At 38.7% G+C, this 22,521-nt stretch overlaps 2 protein-coding genes across 2 annotated transcripts; one reads left to right on the top strand and one right to left on the bottom strand.

Moving 5' to 3' along the window:
* Positions 1-16,689, top strand: LOC139939761 (sodium- and chloride-dependent GABA transporter 1-like). Its single transcript, XM_071935869.1, has 13 exons — positions 1-172; positions 2,128-2,259; positions 2,691-3,024; positions 3,686-3,824; positions 5,811-5,945; positions 8,317-8,420; positions 8,597-8,721; positions 9,296-9,408; positions 10,323-10,457; positions 11,362-11,464; positions 12,920-13,020; positions 15,084-15,251; positions 15,924-16,689. The coding sequence occupies exons 1-13, from the start codon at positions 1-3 to the stop codon at positions 16,056-16,058; spliced, it is 1,896 nt and encodes a 631-aa protein (XP_071791970.1). The 3' UTR covers positions 16,059-16,689.
* On the bottom strand, positions 16,474-21,783 carry LOC139942007 (uncharacterized). The gene is made up of 4 exons (XM_071938671.1): positions 21,518-21,783; positions 20,955-21,021; positions 18,252-18,341; positions 16,474-16,487 (listed from the first exon to the last, which is right to left on the bottom strand). Exons 1-4 carry the CDS (start codon positions 21,755-21,757, stop codon positions 16,474-16,476), a joined length of 411 nt encoding a protein of 136 aa, XP_071794772.1. The 5' UTR covers positions 21,758-21,783.
* Positions 21,784-22,521: the final 738 nt, after the last annotated feature.

Raw genomic sequence — 22,521 nt, 5'->3', positions numbered from 1 at the left:
ATGAATGATGATGGCGAGGAAGTCGTTTCGGCTGGTTTCACTCAGAAAAGGGCAGGAGATTTGCGGGAGAAATGGAGTAATAAGTTGGATTTCTTACTCGCGCTGATTGGGTTCTCCGTCGGCCTTGGCAATGTGTGGAGGTTTCCGTACCTATGTTATAAAAACGGAGGAGGTATGTTTGATTCCAATAATTAATTGTTTCACCCACCAAGAGAGATTGCTTGAAAATTGTGGACAAAACTGAGCCTTTGTACATATTTTTGGTGTTTTTGAAAACAGGAGAGGACAAAGTTGTTGGTACTTCTTGTTGATGCTGACATCATGAGAACACCTCTATAGATTCCAACTCTAATTGTATAAATCAATTCAGGCATCGTCTTCAATTTATTTTTATGCAACAAGCAAACTTATTAATTTCTTACCTTTTTTCAAAATATAACAGAAATGGCTGTTTACAAACTGCTTTTAACCAAAACTACATAGTGTACCACACATGATTTGCTAAATATTGTTACTGGCCTCACAATTCGATGCTTCCATAGGTCTACAGCTACGTTAGAAGAAGTGCAACAATATACCAAGCATTCTGTTCAAAAGGATATCAGTTTGTTGTCGCCACAACTTTCACAGCGAACCGTAAACCAATGCACACAATCACAAGAAATTCTATAATATGGTAGGGTTCACACAATGTAACCGAGTTTAATAGTGACACCAAAAATGCAACTATCAGCGCACACAATGTACATTATACTGTCACCACGCCCTGAGGGTGATAGCAAATACCTACATAGATATTCAGAAATACCTACTCAAACTGGAAAGCCACACTAAACAATGTATTTTTTGGGCCAATTTAAACGGTCCAATTTAACAATTATAGATCTCAAGTTATAGTGTAAGTGCAGTATGTTAGACCTTCGTTATTGCATAGACCATTCTTATTCCACTATCAATGGTGGCGTATTAAAGATCAGTGAATACTGTGAACGCTTGCGACTTCAGCCCAGTGTAGATAAAACAGTATCCAGTGTTTTTCACATGCACAACGCAAGAAGTGACCAAGAAAATTGTTTGAGCCACACCCCCATACCGACTTATCTTGGCGTCACCCTGGACCGTAGACTCACCTTGAAACCTCACCTCCAGAAAGTAGCTGCCAAAATCCGGACCAGAAACAACTTGATCCACATACTCGCTGGTACAACCTGGGGAGCAGAGGCAAAGACACTCTGCTCATCTGCTCTAGCCCTCTCCTATTCAGTGGCTGAGTACTGTGCTCCAGTCTGGAGGAACTCTGTCCACACAACCAGTCTCGTTTACGTCCTACTAAACAACACAATGAGAACCATTACTGGTGCCGTTCAAAGTACAAGGACAGATTGGCTCCCAGTCCTGAGTCTTCCGGACATCCGAACATTCATGCTGGTCGGTAAGATCCGATCCAACTCTGAGCTCTCTCTCCTCAGTGACCTCGACTCCCACGTCTAGAAACCCAGTCTGGCCCAATGTCTCGGACAGTGCAGTGACTGCAGAAGATCTATGGTGCATGCGGTGGCGAGACTTTACCAACCTCCCGCACAAGTTCCTGGTCGCTGACCCCACCATCCAGCTGCCGGGAATGGACCTCTCCAGCGGCCATTTGTGCCTCTTGAACCGGTTCCGTACCGAACAAGTGGAGCTTGCGTCTCCGCTTTGTGATTGTGGCGAACCCCAGATGATGCACCATGCGATAGCTGACTGTCCACTCTCTCACCTAGATGGTGGCATCGAAGCCCTTCACTTTGCTGAGGACGTTCAGTCAAGTTTAGACGCATCCATCATTGACATCTTCCTCTTCTCATCTTTGTTGGTGATCATGTCTCATCCCATCATAACAGCATGGACCTCCAGCTTGAGCGGTGGCTAGCCAACTGAAGCCATGACCTGGTGGGGATGTTGAAGTTTACCAAATCTCTCTTCAAGACATCTTTGAAGCGTAGTTTGGGACGTCTGACTGGTCGGTCTCCATGTTCGCGGACTCAAGTTTAGCATACGACATCATCATCATCAATGTCATTTACCTTGTAACTATTTTATACACAATTTTACCTCTTCATTGATTTGAAACAAATCTTATTCTCACAGGTGCGTTCCTTATCCCGTATCTGATATGTCTGGTTGTTGGGGGTGTACCTCTACTTCTCCTGGAGCTAGGACTGGGTCAATTTATGGCCCAGGGAGGCATTGGCATCTGGAAAATCTCCCCACTCTTCAAGGGTAAAAGTTATTGTATAGGATTTGAAGCATTGCATGGTGAAGTATTAATATATATTTGGTTTGCGATAACACCATGTGTGTCTACTTGCCAGGTAGAGTTTGTTCTTAGAGTTTGTCTTTCTTTATTCTACTACCGCGGAGTAGATTTATCGGATGTTCGGGATACTTTTGAGACCAACCCTAGAACCGACTCCGCAGTAGTGTAGTTAATTATGATCCTATAAGCTACATTAGTAGTCCCATCAAATAAAGAAAGACAGTGCTCTAAGAGCAAACTCCACCTGGCAAGTAGATACACACATGGTGTTACCGCAAACTATAGATTTATTTTGGAGCGTTCTTTCAAATTTGTTCAGGAAGACCAGCTCTATGCAGAAATGTAATAATCCACGAAGCCAATATTGTATTTTTGTCTTTGAATTAATTTCCAGGTATTGGGATAGCCAGCGTTATCCTTGTAACTTTTACAAACATGTACTACAACGTCATCCTAGCTTGGGCTATTTACTACTTGTTCATGTCCTTCGCTGCCGTGGTGCCGTGGTCCCACTGTAACAATCCATTCAACACGGATCTATGTAAAGATCCAACTGGGTATGGTGTACAGGGAACTGACCTCTGGAGATGTGACCATACCTGGAATAATGAAACTGTTCCATCTGAAGTATTTGTAACGAACTTAACAAGCAACGGCACCGGGGCTGACTTGGACTGTTCGGTGTTTGAGGACGTCAAGAGAACGAGCTCAGTAACAGAGTTTTGGGAGTGAGGTTTTATTTTGTCATGTTTGCTTATTTTCAGTGATAGAAAAGTAGATGAGAAAAATTTACTATTGCCCTTAAATTGAGTAGAAAAATGATTAGACGTTTTGTTTGTAAAAAAGTATTTCAGGTGAGATTACAGTTGGTACAAACTCCTGCTTTTGTTATACATTTAAAGACACTGGACACCTTTGGTAACTGTCAAAGACCAGTCTTCTCACTTGGTGTATCTCAACATGCATCAAATAACAAACCTTTGAAATTTTGAGCTCAATTGGTCGACAAAGTTGCGAGAGAATAGCTGTGGAAGAAAAAACCCATTGTCGCACAATGTGTGTGCTTTCAGATGCTTGAACTCGAGACCTCGGCTGAGGTCTCGATTTCAATTAAACTATTTTAGTGAGAAATTACTTTTTTCTTAAAAACTACGTTCAGAGGGAGCCGTTTCTCGCAATGTTTTATACCACCAACAGCTCTCCATTGAACGTTACCAAGTAAATTTTTATGCTAACAATTATTTTGAGTAATTGTTTGAGTCATATTTTTAAATGTGGACGAAGTCTTTATGATATTAAAACATGGAATTGAATTTGCCTTTTTATATGTTAAGAAGTCATGCTTTCTACTGAAAGGGCAAACTAATACTTAGATTCCGTCTGTTTCAGGCGAAAGATTTTACAGATTCATCTGTCCGACGGCTTACATGACATTGGTTCAATAAACTGGCAGCTATCACTATGCTTGGTCTTAGCATGGACTGTTGTTTATATGTGTGTCTTCAAAGGGGTTAAAAGCTCTGGCAAGGTAAGCTTTAGAAACCACACTCACACAACTTTAACAAGCTGTTTTTAAGCACACACAATTTAAAGGAACACGTTGCCTTGGATCGGACGAGTTGGTCTTTGAAAAGCGTTTACATCCTTTCGTTACAAAATGCATATGGTTAAAAAGATGTTTTAAAAGTAGAATACAATGATCCACACACATTTGCCTCGAAATTGCGTGGTTTTCTTTTTAATTTGCAAACTAACAAGGTCGGCCATTAATGGGAGTCAAAAATTTGACTCCCATAAATGGCCGACCGTGTTTGTCGACGCGGTAAAAGGAAAACCACGCAATTTCGAAAGATACTTGTGTGGATCATTATATTCTTCTTTTAAAATATCTTTCTAATCATATGCATTTTATAACAAACGGTTTGCAAAGACCAACTCGACCGATCCAAGGCAACGTGTTCCTTTAAACTGGCACGTACAAATCTTATTTTATCAGAAATAGGTTTTGTCCTATTTGTAAAAAGTAGAGTAGGCCCTACCTTTGATTTTTTCATTTCATTTTCATTTGAGGTGTACAATAAAACTAACAAGTGAAAATTGAAAACTTCGGGGTGGTAGCGTACACATATCGTAAAGAAAAGGGGTTCGCCCGCTGTTTCCTGGTTTGATTGGCTTTGCATTCCGCCACAGGAAGCACCTTGTAAACCATTACATGATCTTATGTAAAGGGAAAAGTCTCATACTTAAAAAACGTACCTCCGCATACCTTGCAGGACCAATACTGATTGTTCAGGCGCCATGACCTTAGTTGGGTAATGGATTTAACAGTAACGAGAACAATAAGATACTTCGTATATGGGTCATTCCATGTTTGACTAATGCACTTTAATGCACTTTGTACCTCATGTCTTCCGATTTTGATAAAAATTGCTGTGCCTTTAGGTCCTTATGAGCAATGAATGTACACAAATTTTAGCCTGATCTGAATAACAATGTTGTCAGGGCAGAAACTAAATTTGTTAGAAGGCATATTTCATTACCACGTAAATTTTCATCACAATTACAAACATTTGAATTAAAAATAGAAAATTGCATGCTCAAATCTAATTTTTTGTCAAAAATAAATAAATTTTGTTGAAAGTAGGTCACCGTGACCTTTAATATGTTATCGTGACCTATGACCCAATTTATCGTGAGAAATTTCACACCATGAACAATTTAAGTAATTTTAGAAGAGTTTTTTTTTGGGGGGGGGGGATTTAATATGTAAAGTATGTTAGTTGACTTGTTTGTAACCAACCAAATGTACCCGTTTAAAAAGTTTCAAATTTAAAATTTTGAAGAGCTAAATGTTTTTTAGTGGATTCTGATAGAGGAAGACGTGCTCTATCGAGTGATTTGTATTTTGGTGATTTTTGGAATGATACATTTAATTCTTTTAAAAAGTTGGGTCAAAGGTCACGATCACATATTAAAGGTCACGGTGACCTTCTTTAAACCAAAAAAAGTTGACAAAAGAGCCATGCAACACTCATTGATTCAATACCGAATCTGCATGTATAAACACGGTTTGAATATTTTTTGCAAAAAAATTGTATTTTACCCTAAAAACGTTAGATTTTAGTGGTTTCTACCCTGACCACAAAGTAGGTCGGATCGGGCTAAAAAAGGTGTACACAAAATTTGTGTGCATTCATAGATAGCACATAAATTGTTATCAAAATCTGATGATACGAAGTAAAAAAGCGCGTTGGTCTGACACGGAATATGACCCCTTTAGGGATACCTCTCCATCATGGTGCGACACCAGTTTGCCGTATTGTGTTTTATCAATACTTTAAAGGACTATTTATATTTATTTTTTTAAATTCTGTGTTTTTTATCAGTGATGCACACTGGGAGGAAATTTTCATGTTTTTAACGTGATGTGTATAATAAATTGAATTTAATTCAATTCAATTGAATTGAATTATTTAATTTTCTTGTTTTCCCTTTTTTTTTTACCAATCCAAAGGTGGTTTATTTCACTGCAACGTTTCCGTACGTTCTGATCACCATTCTGTTGATCAGAGCAGTAACTTTGGAAAACGCCTCTGAAGGGTTGATATATTACCTGAAACCTAACATGACCAGGCTACAAGATGGGCAGGTAAGAAACTCTTAAAAGCAGTGTACACTATTGGTAATTACTCAAAATAATTATACGCATAAAACTTACTTGGTAACGAGTAATCCCTCTGAAGTAACGTAGTTTTCGAGAAAGAAGTAATTTTCCACGAATTTGATTTCGAGACCTCAGATTTAGAATTTGAGGTCTCGCATCTGAAAGCACAGAACTTCGTGTGACTAAGGGCGTTTTTTTTCTTTCATAAATATCTCGCAACTGCGAATTTTCACAGGTTTGTTATTTTATGCATATGTTGTGATACACCAAGTGAGAAGACTGGTGTTTGACAATTACCAGTAGTGTACACTGTATTTAATGTAAACCCTGAAGATGATTGACCTCTACCTATTCCATGAACACCCTTCGATTCTATATGGTTCTGGATAGTGGAATATGCCATTGACGAAGGAATCAAAAGTCAACCGTTATGTGGAGCCTCCTTTAAAAGAGTCATTATCTCTCAGTATGTAACATATAAAAGCTTTATCTCCATTGACTACTTTGCCAGGTATTTCAAATCGGCATCCATACTGTTCATTTTCTTTGATTGTAAAAACCTTTATTGGGTCTGGGTACTTTTTGCACAATTTCCTCAGATTTACATTAAACTTTCAAACAGTTTGAACTTTGAAGATTATGATAGTAGAAAGCTTCCCTTAAAATATTACTTGCTCATGTGCTGTAGTTTTTGAGAAATGAGTAAAACAATGTCAGAAAAATTATTTTAATATCAGTTTTAGCATGTAAAAACGTACTAACCTGTTATGGTATTTTACCATAACATACAATAACTGATGGCTACTACGTTTTTGCATGCAAAATAGTTTTCGTCTCACTGACAGACTGATACGAAAATTCTTTTCATGACATTGTTGTACTCATTTTTTCAAATATTACAGCACCTCAGCAAGTAATATCTTAAGGAAAGGTTTCTACAATTATTATTTTCAAACCGAGTATAGTTTAATGTAAATCTGTGGACATTATGTTTTTTGTTAAAAAGGTACCCAAATCCTCCTACTCGGTCCTCTATTACATTGTATATATGCATTATGTAATGATGTAAATTGAATTGAAAGGTTGGGATTGCATATTAACTGCATACACTCATCCGATTGTAATAGGAGGCAATATGTTCACGGCAGTATAGCCAGTGCATGTGGATGCGCTGTCATGGGAACCTTATGGAATATGTGCCCGCCTTTAACACTGTAAAATGGGTCCACTTCGTGCTAATTTGTGTGGGTATTGACCAGGCTGTCCTCGCAATATAATTGCACCATCATTTACTGGTTCCGCTTACAAATATTATGTTCAAAACAAAAACGGCATTGGACAGTATAAAAACCGATGTCTGGCTACCTTTTCAAACTGCCTATTGCAGTACAACATTAACGTTTTATTTCTGTGGGCGATTTAAGAAAGTTACCCTCCGATTTATGGTCAATGTTTGTGCCAAACATTTCTTGCCTTCGGAGAAAAAAATAATTACAAATATATTACAGTTGAGGTCAGCCCCTCGGCAGTTGTTCACTTCAGCCAACTGATAGAGCAATCAAATTAATAAATTAGTTTAGTCAGGTGAGGTTTGCGGTAGCGCCATGTAGTATTACACACTTAATCTGTTTTTAATCTTCTTATCTAAAAACTACTGCCCCGTAAAGATAATACTGCTCCAAAAACCTTTTATTTCGACTTTGTTCACTCAAAGTAGGTACTTCATTCTTTGTGTACAAGCAGCTCCATTCAAGTCCATAATGATGTCTGTGAAGTGATAACCTACTTTAACTCAGCGCTATACAAATGTTTTTATTTTCAAATTCAAAGTAATTTGTGTCAGTATAGCGTTCACTTTAAAATGATTTTAAATCAGAAAATATAATCCGACACAATGGATGAATAGGTGTCCTGAAAATATTGTGTCCTAAGAAAATGTATTACCGGGTAATTAAGTTTACCGTCTAAAAAACACATTGCTGTATGAACTGCATAATGTGCGGAACGAAATTGCCTAGTGCTGTAAGAACTGCATAGCGCTGTGTGAATTGCATAATGTATTTCTGCGTGGCATTATAGTGCAATATAAAATTGCAAGGTGCTGTGTGAGTTGCATGGCGCTGTATTAATTTAATGGTTCTGGTTCTGGTTCTGGTTCTGGTTCTGGTTCTGGTGAATTACTGCACAATCTCCACATTACTGGGATGTAGCGCGTGAGACTGAGCAGCAATGATTTACATGAAGTGAGACCCCCTGATGATGTTACCCCCCCCCCCACACCCCGATGATGTTACGTATCAATTGATTGGTGCTTTATTGGACCATAATACATCTTGTTCTTATTTCTGTTTAACAGACGTGGCTAGATGCAGCAACTCAGGTTATGTTTTCTTATTCTTTGGGGCTTGGCAACATGGCTGCCTTGGGAAGTTACAACACTTTCAACCACAACTTTTTCAGGTGCGGTTTCCTATCTGTAATTATTAGCAAAACAATTTGATTAACTTTCAAATAAAACTACATTTAACATAAGCAATGATTTAAATAACAAACAAGTATGATTTCATACTGTGAATTTGTGAGTTTCAATCACGATAGCTAAGTATATATATATTTTTTTATTCATCATTTGTTAGGGATGGCATCTTCTTTGCATTGGCAAATAGTGGCACCAGTCTGTACTCGGGCTTCGTGATTTTCGCAGTGCTTGGATTCATGGCTGGTAAACACAACAGCACTGTGACGGATGTAGTCAAATCAGGTATTCAACTGCAACATTATGTTCATCTTCGTCTTTAGGTTTTCACATTCAATATCGTTTTCAGTCGTTGTAGTAGATTTAGGTAATCAATACGACTGCTTGAAACTTTTTACATCAGTTTCTAAAGTCACGTCAAATAGTACATTGAAATTAGGAGCAGTTAGAGTCTACATATTATGACTGAACATAATATATTCTGAAATCAGTATTTCGTCATATTATGATGGTCAACTTGCGATGTCAGATATCACAAATATTGAAAGAAAAAGCAACAAAGGAAAAAAGTGGTTTTGAACTTTGACTTTATTCGTTTATAGTGACGTCACTTACCTTTTCGTTCTTGCTTTGCCCTGAGCCGAAGTTTCACTTAAAGTCACCTGGAAATATATATTTTTTTTCTTTCAAACATTAGAGTAGATGCTTATGAACAATAAAACAGTTTTTTTTAAGTAATTGTTTGTCACGATTTATATGTTTAAAAGAAGATAAAGTTGTTTTGGGGGGCTGACTCCGCCTACCCCTACTTGATAATGTTATATTCAAATGTTTATACGATTCCTTTTTGATATTAAAGGTCCTGGTCTTGTCTTTATGGCCTATCCAGAAGCTATTGCACAGATGCCATTTTCACCCTTGTGGGCCATCTTATTCTTCTTCATGATACTTCTGCTCGGAATAGACAGTCAGGTACGAGCACAGAACGAAATGAACAAACGTATAAGAATGTTTAATTTGTAAACATGATGAAGTTATCCCGCTAATTTTAGCAATTTTCTCAATGCATTTTCAGATCGTTTGTAAATGCTATCAAACTGAAGCATGCCTGTTTATGTCACTAATCAATATCGTTTTGCACCTCATGATTTCTATCATTTCAATGAAGGTCGTCTTGGGGGAAATCGAGACTAAATTTTCAGTTCACGTCCAATGTTTATTCTACCTATTAATTTGATAAACTGTAGATAACGTTAGATAAAATCAGTATTGTGTGTGAAAAATGAAAGAAACAAAGTCGAAACGTAGAATGGGCAACAGAAAGTGCCGTTTTCGGCATGAATGCAAAAGTGTGTGTAACGGTGTCCCCGAAATTGAATAAAACTCACAGCAGTACTTCAACAACAATAATGAACGCAAAACCTCAACCATGACGTCATGATAACGGCTCCACGATTACACGTATACATGTTTGTTATAACTAAAACTTGTGAATGTGTTACTTTCACGGTCCAAACCAGAAAACATTGCCAGCCTCGTTTTGAAATTTCCGGCATCCCAGGGAATTTTGTCCGCCGGAGATTCTGTCCCTCATTTTTATGGAAAACTAAGATGGGCTGGAGGAGGAGTCAAAAGAGGGCGCTATCAGAAGGGGGTCATAATCTCCTGCCACACCGGCTCTAAAGCTGTTTATACGGCGATGTGTTAACTTTACCATTGAAAACAACACCATTTGTGGTTCAAAATCATACCTTAGTTTTGAAGGAAAGTATCTAGCAATCACAAAAACTTGTTTTGCATACTAGAAATGCAGCTCCTATGGGCGTCTATTCTATGAGAACGCATAATGATGACTAATGTCCCAGCATTTTCTTTTTCTATTTCAGTTTGTTGGTGTAGAGGGTATGGTCGCTGGTCTTCTTGACTTCTTGCCTCGTTTTCAAAAAGGAAATCGTCGGCCATTGTTTGTACTTGCTGTGTGTGCATCATTATGCATAGCCGGTCTTCCAATGACCTTCAATGTGAGTGGTTTAATGTAAAAACTATAGACAAAATAAATTCCATCACATAGATCTTTGGTTCAAAGTTCACTTTCTTTAACACTAACATAACTAGTTTATGTTCACATCATATCTTCACTGACAAGTTATTCAACTTAAAGCCACCTAGAAAGTTTGAGTTCACAGTTAAAGTAATTGTTCTGATAAACAAGGAAACCTATCAATACGGCTGCGACTTGAGGCAATCGAGGCTTCTATACATCAAGACAGGTGGGGTTTCTTGCAAATAACCTGTTCAGTTTTGAGGAAGTTCGGATTGACAGAGGAAGTACGAGTTGCATTTCGAAAAAAAAAATAATAATAATTTTATGAACTAGATCTTCAGTTCTGTATTTGGGGGGTTATTCCTCCCCGTTATTGCCATATTATTTTATTTCGTTTAAATTGCCGTATTTAACGAGGCGATGGAACACAATCAAATACGGCGCTACAGAACAAAAAAAAATATTTAATAATGATATTAGTCATTGTTTTCACGAAGAGGCAATTCTGCTCCTTTTGCTGGACTTTCATGTTTGTGCGAAAACCGCGTTTAACGCACGTCGAGTACCAAACCGAAGTGTGTCTGTTCGTAAAAACTTAAATTATTTATTTAGGTCATGCTATTTACTTTCATTTTAAAAATGGCAAATCGAAATGTGGCTGTTCGTGAAAATATAAAAACTATTAACTTTGTTAATAGGTCATTATGCTAATTACTTCAACTTTGAATCAATTGAAACACATGTCTAATGATAACATCCAAAATATGCACATACACATATTTACCAAAAAGGTATGAATTTTTGGAAGATTTGCCTCTCCAAACGTTGACGATATATTGCCTAATTCAATGTTTTTTTGTTTGACTGTTGTTATAATATAGGGAGGCATGTATATCTTCCAAATGATTGACACGTATGCTGTCAGCTGGTTTGCAATACTATGGGCAACATTCTTCGAAGCTTTTGTTATAGGATGGGTGTATGGTAAGAACAGAATCCAACATGGCTTGACGTATCATCTTGACTATGTACGTCTGGGTACACCCATTATTTCCCATTATACGCACACAGGCTTGTATACGTCTGCAATCGTGAAACTCCTATGGGAAACTTTTGGGACGCTTGGTGGCAGCAGACTTACCAGGCAAAATCCATTGTTCTCGGTCATGTGCGCACGCGCAGAACTACGTAAACAATTGAAGTTTACCTGGTAAGTCTGCTGCCACCTAGCATCCCAAAGTCTTCTATTGTCCCTCTTTTGTTTATACTCTTTCTAACTTTTTTTTTACAACAGCTCCCATTGGTTTTGTACACGTTTTTTTTAAACCGTTGACCTTAATCGTGGACTATACTCTTTTGTTCTGGGTCCCTGGTTTAATTGTGTATACCTATACCCACCCAACCTTTGTGAGGTACTGCTATTGTTGTTATAGTCTTCCCGCTTTCTAAAGAATCCCCTTGTCTAGGTTGGACAAATACTTCTCTTGTGGGGTCCATTGTTCGAATTGGCCAAAAGCCCACAGAACGGCGCTCGATCCATACGTCCACAAACACACCCATTCAATACACAAATGCATCCTTGTGGATCATCTATCATAATCCTTTGTCCCTGCATCTAACAGTTCCCCCCCCCCCCCCCAATCTAGTAGTAGAGTACACATAAACGGTGGTTTGAACTGGTTGCTGATGCTGGACAGGGGATGCGTGGAAGGCGACCATCAGAGTTTCCCGAGAAGGCGTCGGCTGAAGACAACCTCTCGCTCAACTGACTGGCTGAATTGTGCGTGTTCTGTATTGGACATTGTTTTAATATTCGGACATTTTTATGGACTTGACAAATGTTTCGTTGTATGAGCACAGTGATGTCATAATGCTGGGTTTTGTCCACTTTATTTTTATCGAAGATGGTTTATGATTTATCTAAATACATCAACATTAAAAGGCAGTGGACACTATCGGTAGTTACTCAAAATAAGTATTAGCATAAAACCTTACTTGGTAATGAGTAATGGGGAGAGGTTGATGGTATAAAACATTGAGAAACGGCTACCTCTAAAGTTAGGTAGTTTTCAAGAAAGAAGGAATTTTCTCCAAATTTGATTGATTTCGAAACCTCGGAATTAGATTTTGAGGTCTCGAATTCAAGCAATTTGTGATTGTCTCGCAACTTCGACCAATTGGGCTCAAATGTTCACAGGTTTATTAATTTTTGCATATGTTGAGACACACAAAGTGAGATGACTGGTCTTTGACAATTAGCAATAATGTCAAGTGTCTTAATATAATATACCCGTGTGTGAGAAAAAGATTTGCGACAGTGGTTTAAGACGTGTGTGCTTCCTTTCAGTTATTGGCCAATATTGACTTGAAGAGAAGACCCAACATTTGAAAATCTTTTTGCCTAAATATTTCACTTTGTATTGTTATCTCTGTGAACAGGAGCCGAGCGATTTTATCAGAATTTAGAAGACATGTTAGGCTGGCGCCCGAACCCTTATTTGAAAATATGCTGGAAGTTCGTGACACCTGTGTTCACCATGGTAAGCAAGGTTGGGTATAATGTAATACATGAATGATGGGTAAATTGTTATTACTGTGGCCAGCCATAAGGTCCATCCAGAGCAGTCAAGTCAAAGTTTACAAACGTATGACCAATCAGTCTGAACATCGGGGCCAAACTTCATGGCTCTGCTTTCCGTAAGCAAATAATCGGCGTTTACGGAAGCAGGGAATTATGTGCTTACGTAAAGCGTGTTTCACGGATTAGCGGGGAATTTCGGCTTGTGCGCGTGCGTATACCACGTTACTAGGCATCCTACGCTAACACAGCTAGCGCAGATATTTGGCGATTGCAGGTAAGCGGCTAATGGTAATCGTAAGTGCAGAATTCGGCGCTAAGCAGAGCCAAATTGGGCCCGGTGAGTTGCTTTTCGAGGGGCCGGAAACCAATATGAAAATCTTGGTCAGTCTGTCGAAGATTTAACTTTTAAATGGTGAATATTGGTGCTTCGAGCAATATTACTCCTAGTCTTAGTTCCAAGACGCTCCAGTTGTGTTATAGTCACGAATCATGTAATCACGAAAACCTAACCGCTCTCCAAACTGCTCTCACCGCCCCACGAATGACTTGCCACTAGAGGGCGCTATCATTCCCGTGACCGCTATCACCGCGAACCGCTCCTGTGAGAGCGGTTCGTGGTGACAGGAGCGGTTCGTGGTGATAGCGGTTACGCAGAGCCGTATTAGGCATAACAAAAAACAAATTATTGCCCTTTTCCAACCGACCGAAAAAGTCAGAAATCCACGGTCGCGGTTTATTTTCTTTTTCTAATGGTGTTAAAAAAAAATTGAAGTATTTTATACTTTGAATGCCCAATAAACGACAATAAACCCTTTATTCGAACCTGAAATTTTACTTATGAGTGCTGTCAGAAATCACGATGAACGATGAAGTGTCTGATACTGTTCTTCACACACACGTATTGGGAGGGCGGGCTGCCCTCCTAAAATTTGGGCCGCCCTGCCTAACAATAGACAACATACTATTTTTAGACTGCATTTAGAACGATAATAAACGAGTACCTGACAAGCCAAAACCAACTTCAAAACTACAGCATCGGAAATGCGATCGTAAACGAAATGTTAAAACACGACGATGCACTCGGCCACATGGTTCGATCTGTCGCCCACGCCATGCGCACACCATGGAAATACCCACTGCATGTAATATAAAGTGCATGAACAGTCCGCACGCTGTGTTGGCCGTTGATAGACTCCAACTATGCACATTCACGAACTGAGAAAGAATTGCCACGCAGTGTGCCGCACGCATGTAGAATGTTGCAATGTACAGCCTTGAAGCATACTCAAACATGTATAACTTTCGCCGACTGAGGAGGGCGTGCGCGATTTGGGGCAAAGTTCATTGATAAATAATTATTGTTCTGTGCTTTGTTATACCGATCGTTGAATCTCGATGATTATTGCTCCTCTGATTTTTTCTCCTCTGACGTAGGCCCTATCGGGAAGAAAAAAATCCCAAACGACCGACCCTCCCGATTTTTGTTTATGCCTTATTGGTATACGGCTCTGCGGTTACGGGAATGAGAGCGCCCTCTAGTGGCGAGTGGTTTTTGGGGGTGATAGCGGTTTAGATAGCGGTTAGGTTTTCGTGACTACACAACTGGGGCGTCTTGGAACAAAGACTACACGCCATCTAGGACTCCGGTGAGAAAAACCGTCTGGAGAAAATTGGCGGTCGTTTTGAGCAAAAAAAGGCTCAAATAATACTATGCTGGCAAACTTATTGCATGTCATTCTAAACATTCGGTAGATTGAAAGCCACGTGACATACAATCATCTCACTAAAAACGTTAAGCACATGGCGTCATTTTGGAAAGTGCGCCCTCGCTTTTGGGTTCAAAACGGGGTTGTTCATCGGCCAATCATGTTCGTCGCGAGTATTAAGCGCGTTTCCATTGCTTCGTCGTCGGTTTACCTGTAAAATAGCAGCTGGATGACGACATTATGATTTATTGAAAGAGAACGTTCATGATTATTAAAACTGATCTTCATTATTTGGTTGTCTTCCTTTCTAACCCAGGGCGTGCTCATCTTCAGTGTAGTTTCTTACAAGCCTTTGAAGTACAACCATTATGAATACCCATCATGGGGTCAGGCACTAGGATGGTTGATGGCATCCGCCTCTATGATGCAAATCCCAATCTTTATTGTGTATCAGATGGTAACCACAAAAGGAACATTACGTGAGGTAAGAAATCCCCCTTCAAATATCTTTCCCAGTGTATGCAGAAGGGTCGCCCCCCTCTCAAAATTAATTCAACCATGGAAAGTTCAATGGCTCGATTTTCGCCGATAGAGTTGTGTTTTTATCGTTAATTTTATTTATTGGACGATTTTTGACAGATGATGCTTTTCAAAACAAAAACAAACAAAGCATGTTCGCATAATGCCACGGATAGTGCACAAGATTCATGTAACTTGCAGCATTCTGATGGACGTGAGGTAATGTTGGGATCCATATTATAATTCATTATTTTTTTTTTTTTTTTTTAACTACGAATTATCGTTGGCAGAATTCGTCCAATTCCTGAAATGAAAGCCTATAAATTTCTGGAATCTATATAAAAACTAACTATAATTATAGAGTATAAATCTAACTTTGGGGGAAAAGGTAGGACCTTAATTTAAAGAATAGTTGTGCTAATATTTATATATGTAACTGGTAAACTTCATCAATTTATTTTTTCTTTATGCTCTGAAGCAACTGCTAAAACCAAAATGTCAATAAAACATCAACTATGATATGGGGGAATTTGAGGCCCCTGTGTTGCACTGTTGAGCATTATGTTTTGTGTATGCCGTTATTACAAACAAAGCTGACACGGTTTTATGTTCTTGATTTATTTTCTGTGATATATAGCGATGGGTTTTACTGACCACACCTCGCCAGTCTTACGAAGAGGTTCCTACACCGACCCAGTCTATTGAAATGTCTAGTACAAATCACCTGCATTGTACTAATGGGAAGTCCAGCGCTCAAGACAAAGATGTCTAATTGCTACACCTTCCATACATGGGGTGTCGTGGCCGACCGGATAAGAGGACCGAACTCAGCTTCTGGTGTTTCTGGTGGGTTCGAATCCCGGTCGTGACACTTGTGTCATTGATCAAGATACTTTGCTATAATTGCTTCTCTTCACCCAGGGGTATAAATGGGTACCTGCGAGGGAAGAGGTTGATATTGTGAATGAAAAAACCTTTGGGGCGATATAAACTGTTGCCCAGGTTGTATACTTCCAAGGGAGCTGAGAAACATTAAAAGGGATGTTATTGGCCCTATGACCAGGGCACTAATGTAAAGCGCATTGATACGGTTATTGTGAAATGCGCTATAAAAGTGTGACCCCTCTTTCGTGTATTCAATATTGACGTGACACGGCTGTTCAGTTGTTAGCTTTCCAGCATTGTATTTACACTAATGAATCTGTTGACGAAGATAAATACGATGTGATGAGAATCATATGAACTTTTACAGTAATAATTATGAATATTAAATAACCACTAATAAATAAACAAAAAGTTCTCCCTGCGGTTCACGCCATAATTCTAGGCGTCGTCCGCCATCTTGGAAATCAAAGGAAACTATAAATTAACCGTAAGCTGGATCCAAAACAGACAGTGGCGTAACTAGACATTTTCATTTGGTGGGGCAAGTGGGGGCAAGGATTAAATTGGGGGGGGGGGGGCCAAAGAAGTGCAAGATTATTATTAAATATGTTAACTGATATATAGTTGATACACACCAATGCAGTTCTAAAACAGTCTATAGTCAGCATGTAACAAAAGATTGCGAATACAACAAAATCTTAGAGAACATGTCATTTTGTATAAGATAAAACTTTTTGACTGTATAAAAGGATTAAATTACCAACTGTGGTCAACAAGTACCAATTTAGAGTTGTACACGGTATTCTCAACTAGGCTTTGTGGGTGTGTAAATACCCAAAACATAATAATATTAGGCCAAGTAAAAATAGAAAAATAGAAATGTTTAGCGTCCCCGCCCGCTTCCGTTTTACAGGACACCTCTTTTTTTTTCTTAAGTTTTTTTATGCACAATTTTTTTTTTTTTTTTTTTTGAAAAAGGGTTATTTTAAATGATCTCAGCAAAAAAAAAAAAAAAAAATCTGAATGTCTTGTCTGAATGCCTTGACCAAACTGTTTCATTAATGTTTTGTGTATTTCAGCTGCAGAAAAAAACCAGTTGATATTTGACATTCATGGCGACCATCTTGAAATAAAAAATAAAAAGCCCCTCCTCCTTCCTTATTTTTGAGAAACCCAGACACTAAACATGTTTCTTTTTTTACTCGGCCTTATTGTAACAAGTGTAAGCCAAAAATACAGGATCGAAATTGTGGGTGTTTAATAATCACATTTTAGTTACGAAACGGATAGGCCTACCTCTCAATTGCACCGCTTGCTTCAAAGGAGAAGAAATGGTCTAAGCAACCTTTTTCGCTGGCCATTTTTGTGCTGTAGTAAATTTCTCTGTAGTGCATCTGACCATGGAGGTAGAAATTTAGATCTGACTTTGTGTTTACGGAGCTATTGGTCTGCGTTCAGACCACCACGTATTTAACAGAACTTTGTCACATCCTGCACTCTCTGTAACCGCAAAACCACATTTACCGCCAATACGATCGCGCGCGCGTTTCCACGCATTTTTCATGTTATAGTCCACATAGGGCCTACTGATAATGAATAAAAGTTTTCCGTTTTACGGCAGCATTTTATGCAGCCTTAAACGATTTATATATAAGGCCTATAAGAATATACTTATCTCTGATTTCATATGGGGGGGCAAGAGGGGGGCAAGGGTTCTGAGCGGGGGGGGGGGGGGCGCCGGCCCCCCCTGCCCCCCCCCCCCCCCCATCTGGTTACGCCACTGAAAACAGAGCTTACTTAATAAATGCACTAAAGATATATTTACACTAAAGGGACTGACTTGTCCCGATGTAATTTACAAAACGAATACATGTACATAAATTGTCTCAAGGCATAAATATGACCTAAGGGTAACTCCTCGTTTGACTCCGTTATACATGGCAAACGAGTCGATAAATCAAAGATTTAAACAGTAAGTATATACAACTTAGACTATGACGGTAAACGGAACATAGTGAATGATTTAGTTAAACAATATTAACGCAAAAGGTAAGCATTAAACAATATAAAACAAAATTACCTGTTGACGAAGATAAATACGATGTGATGAGATCTTCGTCTAAGGATCTTATGAACTGAAAGCCCGCGAAAATGAGATCGCTGGAGGGCGCTATATGGTGGTATTACGTAAGAGGGCGAAGTTAAATTAAAAAACAGACTGTGGGCATATGTTATGGTTCATGACCGTCACATAGAGTTATTATTATTTATTTATTTATTGTTATAACTGAGACGCCTATTTCCGACAGTTTCCGGTTCCGTTCGTGCGCATGCGCGTATAGTCTTGGTGCAACTCGTTCTGGTGTTCCTTTCACACACAGCGCGGCCAACTCACCGAACTGCATCGCCCGTAACAAGGAACGTCTTGCACCAAGACTAGCGCGGAGTATCCGCTTACAACCGGTTATAAAACACTGGTCATTATCAAAGGTTTAAACACCCCCACGTGACGCGCTCTCCACCAATAGGAATAGCGAAACTGTCTGAGGTATTTATGAATATAATATTAGGAGCTTCGATGCTGATTTTCTATTACATGAATGCATTTTTTCCGGAGTGGCAGGAAATTCTGACCACATGAGATCATCTATAACTTCTGAACCACACATTGAATGTTTAATATCTATGCATCATTTGGGAAATATGTAACAACTTCTGAAACGATACACTAGGACATGCCCGTTTGACCTTGACTTCCGGTTCATACCGAATGGTCAAATTTAATATTGAACCACACTTTGGATTTTTATCATTTACGTTAGCAGAAAGAGATCCAAAAACTTAATAAACGCCTCCGAGCGTGACCTCAGTTGACCTTTATTTCCGGTTTACGGAACTTGAAAGTTCAACAAATCATAAATTCTGAACCACACATTGGATTTGTACGAGCTATATAACAAGGAAAAGTGTGTAACAACGTAAGAAACGGTACACAGAATGAGAGCCCATTTTACCTTGACTTCTGGTGCAACAAACCAGAAGATTAAATTTAATATTTGAAACAGTAAATACTCGTAAACCACTTTTTACACCTAGGCCTATATGTCATCAAAAAGGGGTCCAAAGACTTAAAAACAAGTTTCGGTTTAAACCGGTGGTCGTCACTTTTTACTCCTGGACCGAATGTTATATACAACATCGTAATTGTCTTTAAACACAAAACATTAGTTAATGCCCTACTTTTCGACCATTTTTATAGAGTCTCTGCTATTAGACCGAAACGTCAGACCTTTTACTATTTTTTGCATGTTTTGTTTGGTAAGCAGCTTGCAACAGCTAGTTCTATTTGCTATCTTTACAGAGTGTAATCCCAATTGACATTAAAGGAACACGTTGCCTTGGATCGGACGAGTTGGTCTATAAAAAAGCGTTTGTAACCGTTGGTTATTAAATGTATATGGTTGGAAAGATGTGTTAAAAGTAGAATACAATGATCCACACAAGTTTGCCTCGAAATTGCGTGGTTTTCCTTTTACTGTGCGAACTAACACGATCGGCCATTTATGGGAGTCAAAAATTTTACTCCCATTTAATGGCCGACTGTGTTAGTCGACGAGGTAAAAGGAAAACCACGCAATTTCGAGGCATGTTTGTGTGGATCATGGTATTCTACTTTTACAGCATCTTTTTACACATATGCATTTTATAACAACCGCTTTTCAAAGACCAACTCGACCGATCCAAGGCAACGTGTTCCTTTAACTTCCAGTTTAAACTGGAAACTAAATTTGTATGTTGGAAACAAAATCTAACCCTGAGAACCAGGTGAAATGACGTCAACGATTCAGTGACACCTCAAACACCTTGAATGTCCAGTCTTTTTTTCAGGGGGGGGGGCGTTTTAATAATAATAATTATAATCCTGAGGGTCGTTTTAAAAAAAATCTTTGGAATTTTTTGTTACAAACGATCTTTCTTTAAAATCTGTACTGGTTCTCCATGCTAAAGGCCCTGTCACACCATGGCGTATCGCCTGAACGTATGCCAACGTATGCACAAAATAGTTCGAAAATTTTCAAAGTCCAAGAACGTCCAACTTCCCAACGAATTGCATCGAAAAAGTCGACATCGGTGTTGGAAAGGACGTATCCATAGTGTATCCATAGCGTATTGAACGTATACATAGCGTATGACTAACGCATTGATAGCGTTTCAGTAACTAAATTTTTTTTTTCCCCTGGAGGGGGAAATTTATTCAAGTTTCTTCAATGTGCAAAGCTACACAAACTACTGGTAAAACCAACTACTTATAGAACGATACTAAGAGAGAAATGGCAAATTGCAAAAACAGGAAGTTTGATGATTATGCAAGGCATTTAGTTTGTACATAGCAATACAAAAGGCTCCCATTTGGTATTGAACTTATCTAAGTTGTTATTCTTAACAAAGATCATTTTTTCCATTACAAAATAATGATTTATTTCCTTTTTGATAAGAACAAATGAGGGCTTTCTGTCGTTTATCTTCATCCGATAAATATGAAAACGGCAAAGAATGAGAATTAAATTGAGAGCAGACCATTTTCTATTAAGAACACCAAACAGCTTAGTCGTGTTGTCAAAAAAAAAAAAAAAAAAAAATTAATGTCAATGTTCAGTGTTTTTAGTCAACCAGTGTTTTATCTGACGCCAAAAATACAGATACACCTTGCAATTACAAAACAAGTGGACTAGTGTCTCTTCTTCCCTTTTACAAAAAGTACACAGATTAAAATTATTCCGACCAATTTTAGAAAGAAAGGAATTTACACCCAGAATTCTATGCACCAATCTAAACTGGAACCAACGTAACTTGGTGTCACATGTACAGTTAAAGGGTAAACCACAGAAAATGTGCCATTGAAGAATCGGAAAAATCACGCCAATTTTTTCTTCCCATTTAACAATAAACTTGTGCACAACTTTTTTGCTGGAGGTGAAAACACTGTACAGACGGGTGGAGCCCTTTTTATCCATCAACAAAGTCTCAAAATTAAAATAATGGTAAAAAAGGGCGAGCAATTTCTGTGGTTTCTCCATTCAGTACATTACGGAAGGAATGTTTGATTGCATTGACCACGCCCCCGTAATTTGTTCTGACCCCGAATTTCCTTTGAAATGCCACAAGAGAAAGAGCCACACCTTGCGTGTCAAAAATGTCACACACGAAGTTCACACCCTTTTTGGCCCAGTGTTTATAGTTAATGTGTTTGTTACCGACCATAATATTCTGATTATGTCACAACACATTTTTCAAAGCGTCAATTTGACTGGCAGGTACATGACACTTAACAAAGCTGCATCAAGCATTAAGAACATCAATCCAAAAATGGTTTTGATTTGCGGCCCCTTTTAAATAGATCAGCAATGCCTGGTGGCCTCCCTCGAGTGCTAGAGGATCATGAATGTTCGAAATCTTCAAAAAAAGAGTGACCCAACCCAAGTTATTTGAACTTAGAAATCTGCGGATCCAGGTGACCTTAAGGGCTTTTATATACGAATGCATGTCAATCATTTTAACTCCTCCATGACTATAGCCTTGAATCATCTGGTTCCTGGACACACGGTCATTCCCTTTCCATATAAAGTTATAGAACGTACAGTCTAATTCTTTGATAACATTGCTAGGCGGGTTGGGGAGTGTTAAAATAAGAAAAGTAAGCTTAGATAAAAGGAGCGACTTTGTTACAGTAACTCTCCCCAGCACCGTAACTAAATAACAATGTTATGACAGCGTATCAAAGCGTATGCAAGCGTTTGAGTAACGTATTGATGGTTTGATGCGTTCAGCACGACCGACCATGAAGAAATGAGGATGAGTGAAGGCCCTGTCACACCATGGCGTATCGCCTGAACGTAAGCCAATGTATGCGAAATATCGAAAATACGTTGGTGTACGCTGATATATAAGTTTGGGGTAAGTTGGGGATACGTCGTTTACGTTAAGAGCACGCTGGGATACGCTGTTAAAATTGTGAATACGTCGAGCCCGCCGAATTTTTGTTGAGCATGAATTTTAATATCACTTTCTTGTTGCAAACAATCCAAAACTATAATAGCCTGTTTTAAAACAAACAATAAAACACGCTTTCGAAAGATTTTCACTGTGAATATCTTCGCCGATTGTGTTGTTCTTAAGACAACTGCCGTTTAAAAAAGTATAATTTTTTTAAGCCCATGTATTTGCAGCACTCTGACATAGATCACTACTGACAGGGGCGAGCTTGCCAAGAGACGCAACTGCTTTTTGAGAAGGCCCTTATGGATCGTACTACCTGTTTAAACAAAGTAAGACTTGTGATCGGGCTGGGC

Source organism: Asterias amurensis, chromosome 1 (genome assembly GCF_032118995.1).
Source record: "Asterias amurensis chromosome 1, ASM3211899v1".
In the NCBI taxonomy this organism is placed as follows: domain Eukaryota; kingdom Metazoa; phylum Echinodermata; class Asteroidea; order Forcipulatida; family Asteriidae; genus Asterias; species Asterias amurensis.
The sequence above is the reverse complement of the archived record's forward strand: the minus strand, read 5'-3'. Positions and strand labels throughout refer to the sequence as shown.

Coding starts and splice junctions, on each gene's coding strand:
- LOC139939761 (XM_071935869.1), top strand. CDS start 1: ATGAATGATGATGGCGAGGAAGTCGTTTCGGCTGGTTTCACTCAGAAA. Junction 8,421..8,596: donor TTCAACCACAACTTTTTCAG/GTGCGGTTTCCT, acceptor ATCATTTGTTAG/GGATGGCATCTTCTTTGCAT. Junction 13,021..15,083: donor TGACACCTGTGTTCACCATG/GTAAGCAAGGTT, acceptor TTTCTAACCCAG/GGCGTGCTCATCTTCAGTGT.
- LOC139942007 (XM_071938671.1), bottom strand. CDS start 21,757: ATGATTCAAGGCTATAGTCATGGAGGAGTTAAAATGATTGACATGCAT. Junction 21,022..21,517: donor TTTGGATTGATGTTCTTAAT/GCTTGATGCAGC, acceptor TGTGACACCAAG/TTACGTTGGTTCCAGTTTAG. Junction 18,342..20,954: donor TTCCTTTCTTTCTAAAATTG/GTCGGAATAATT, acceptor ACCACCATATAG/CGCCCTCCAGCGATCTCATT.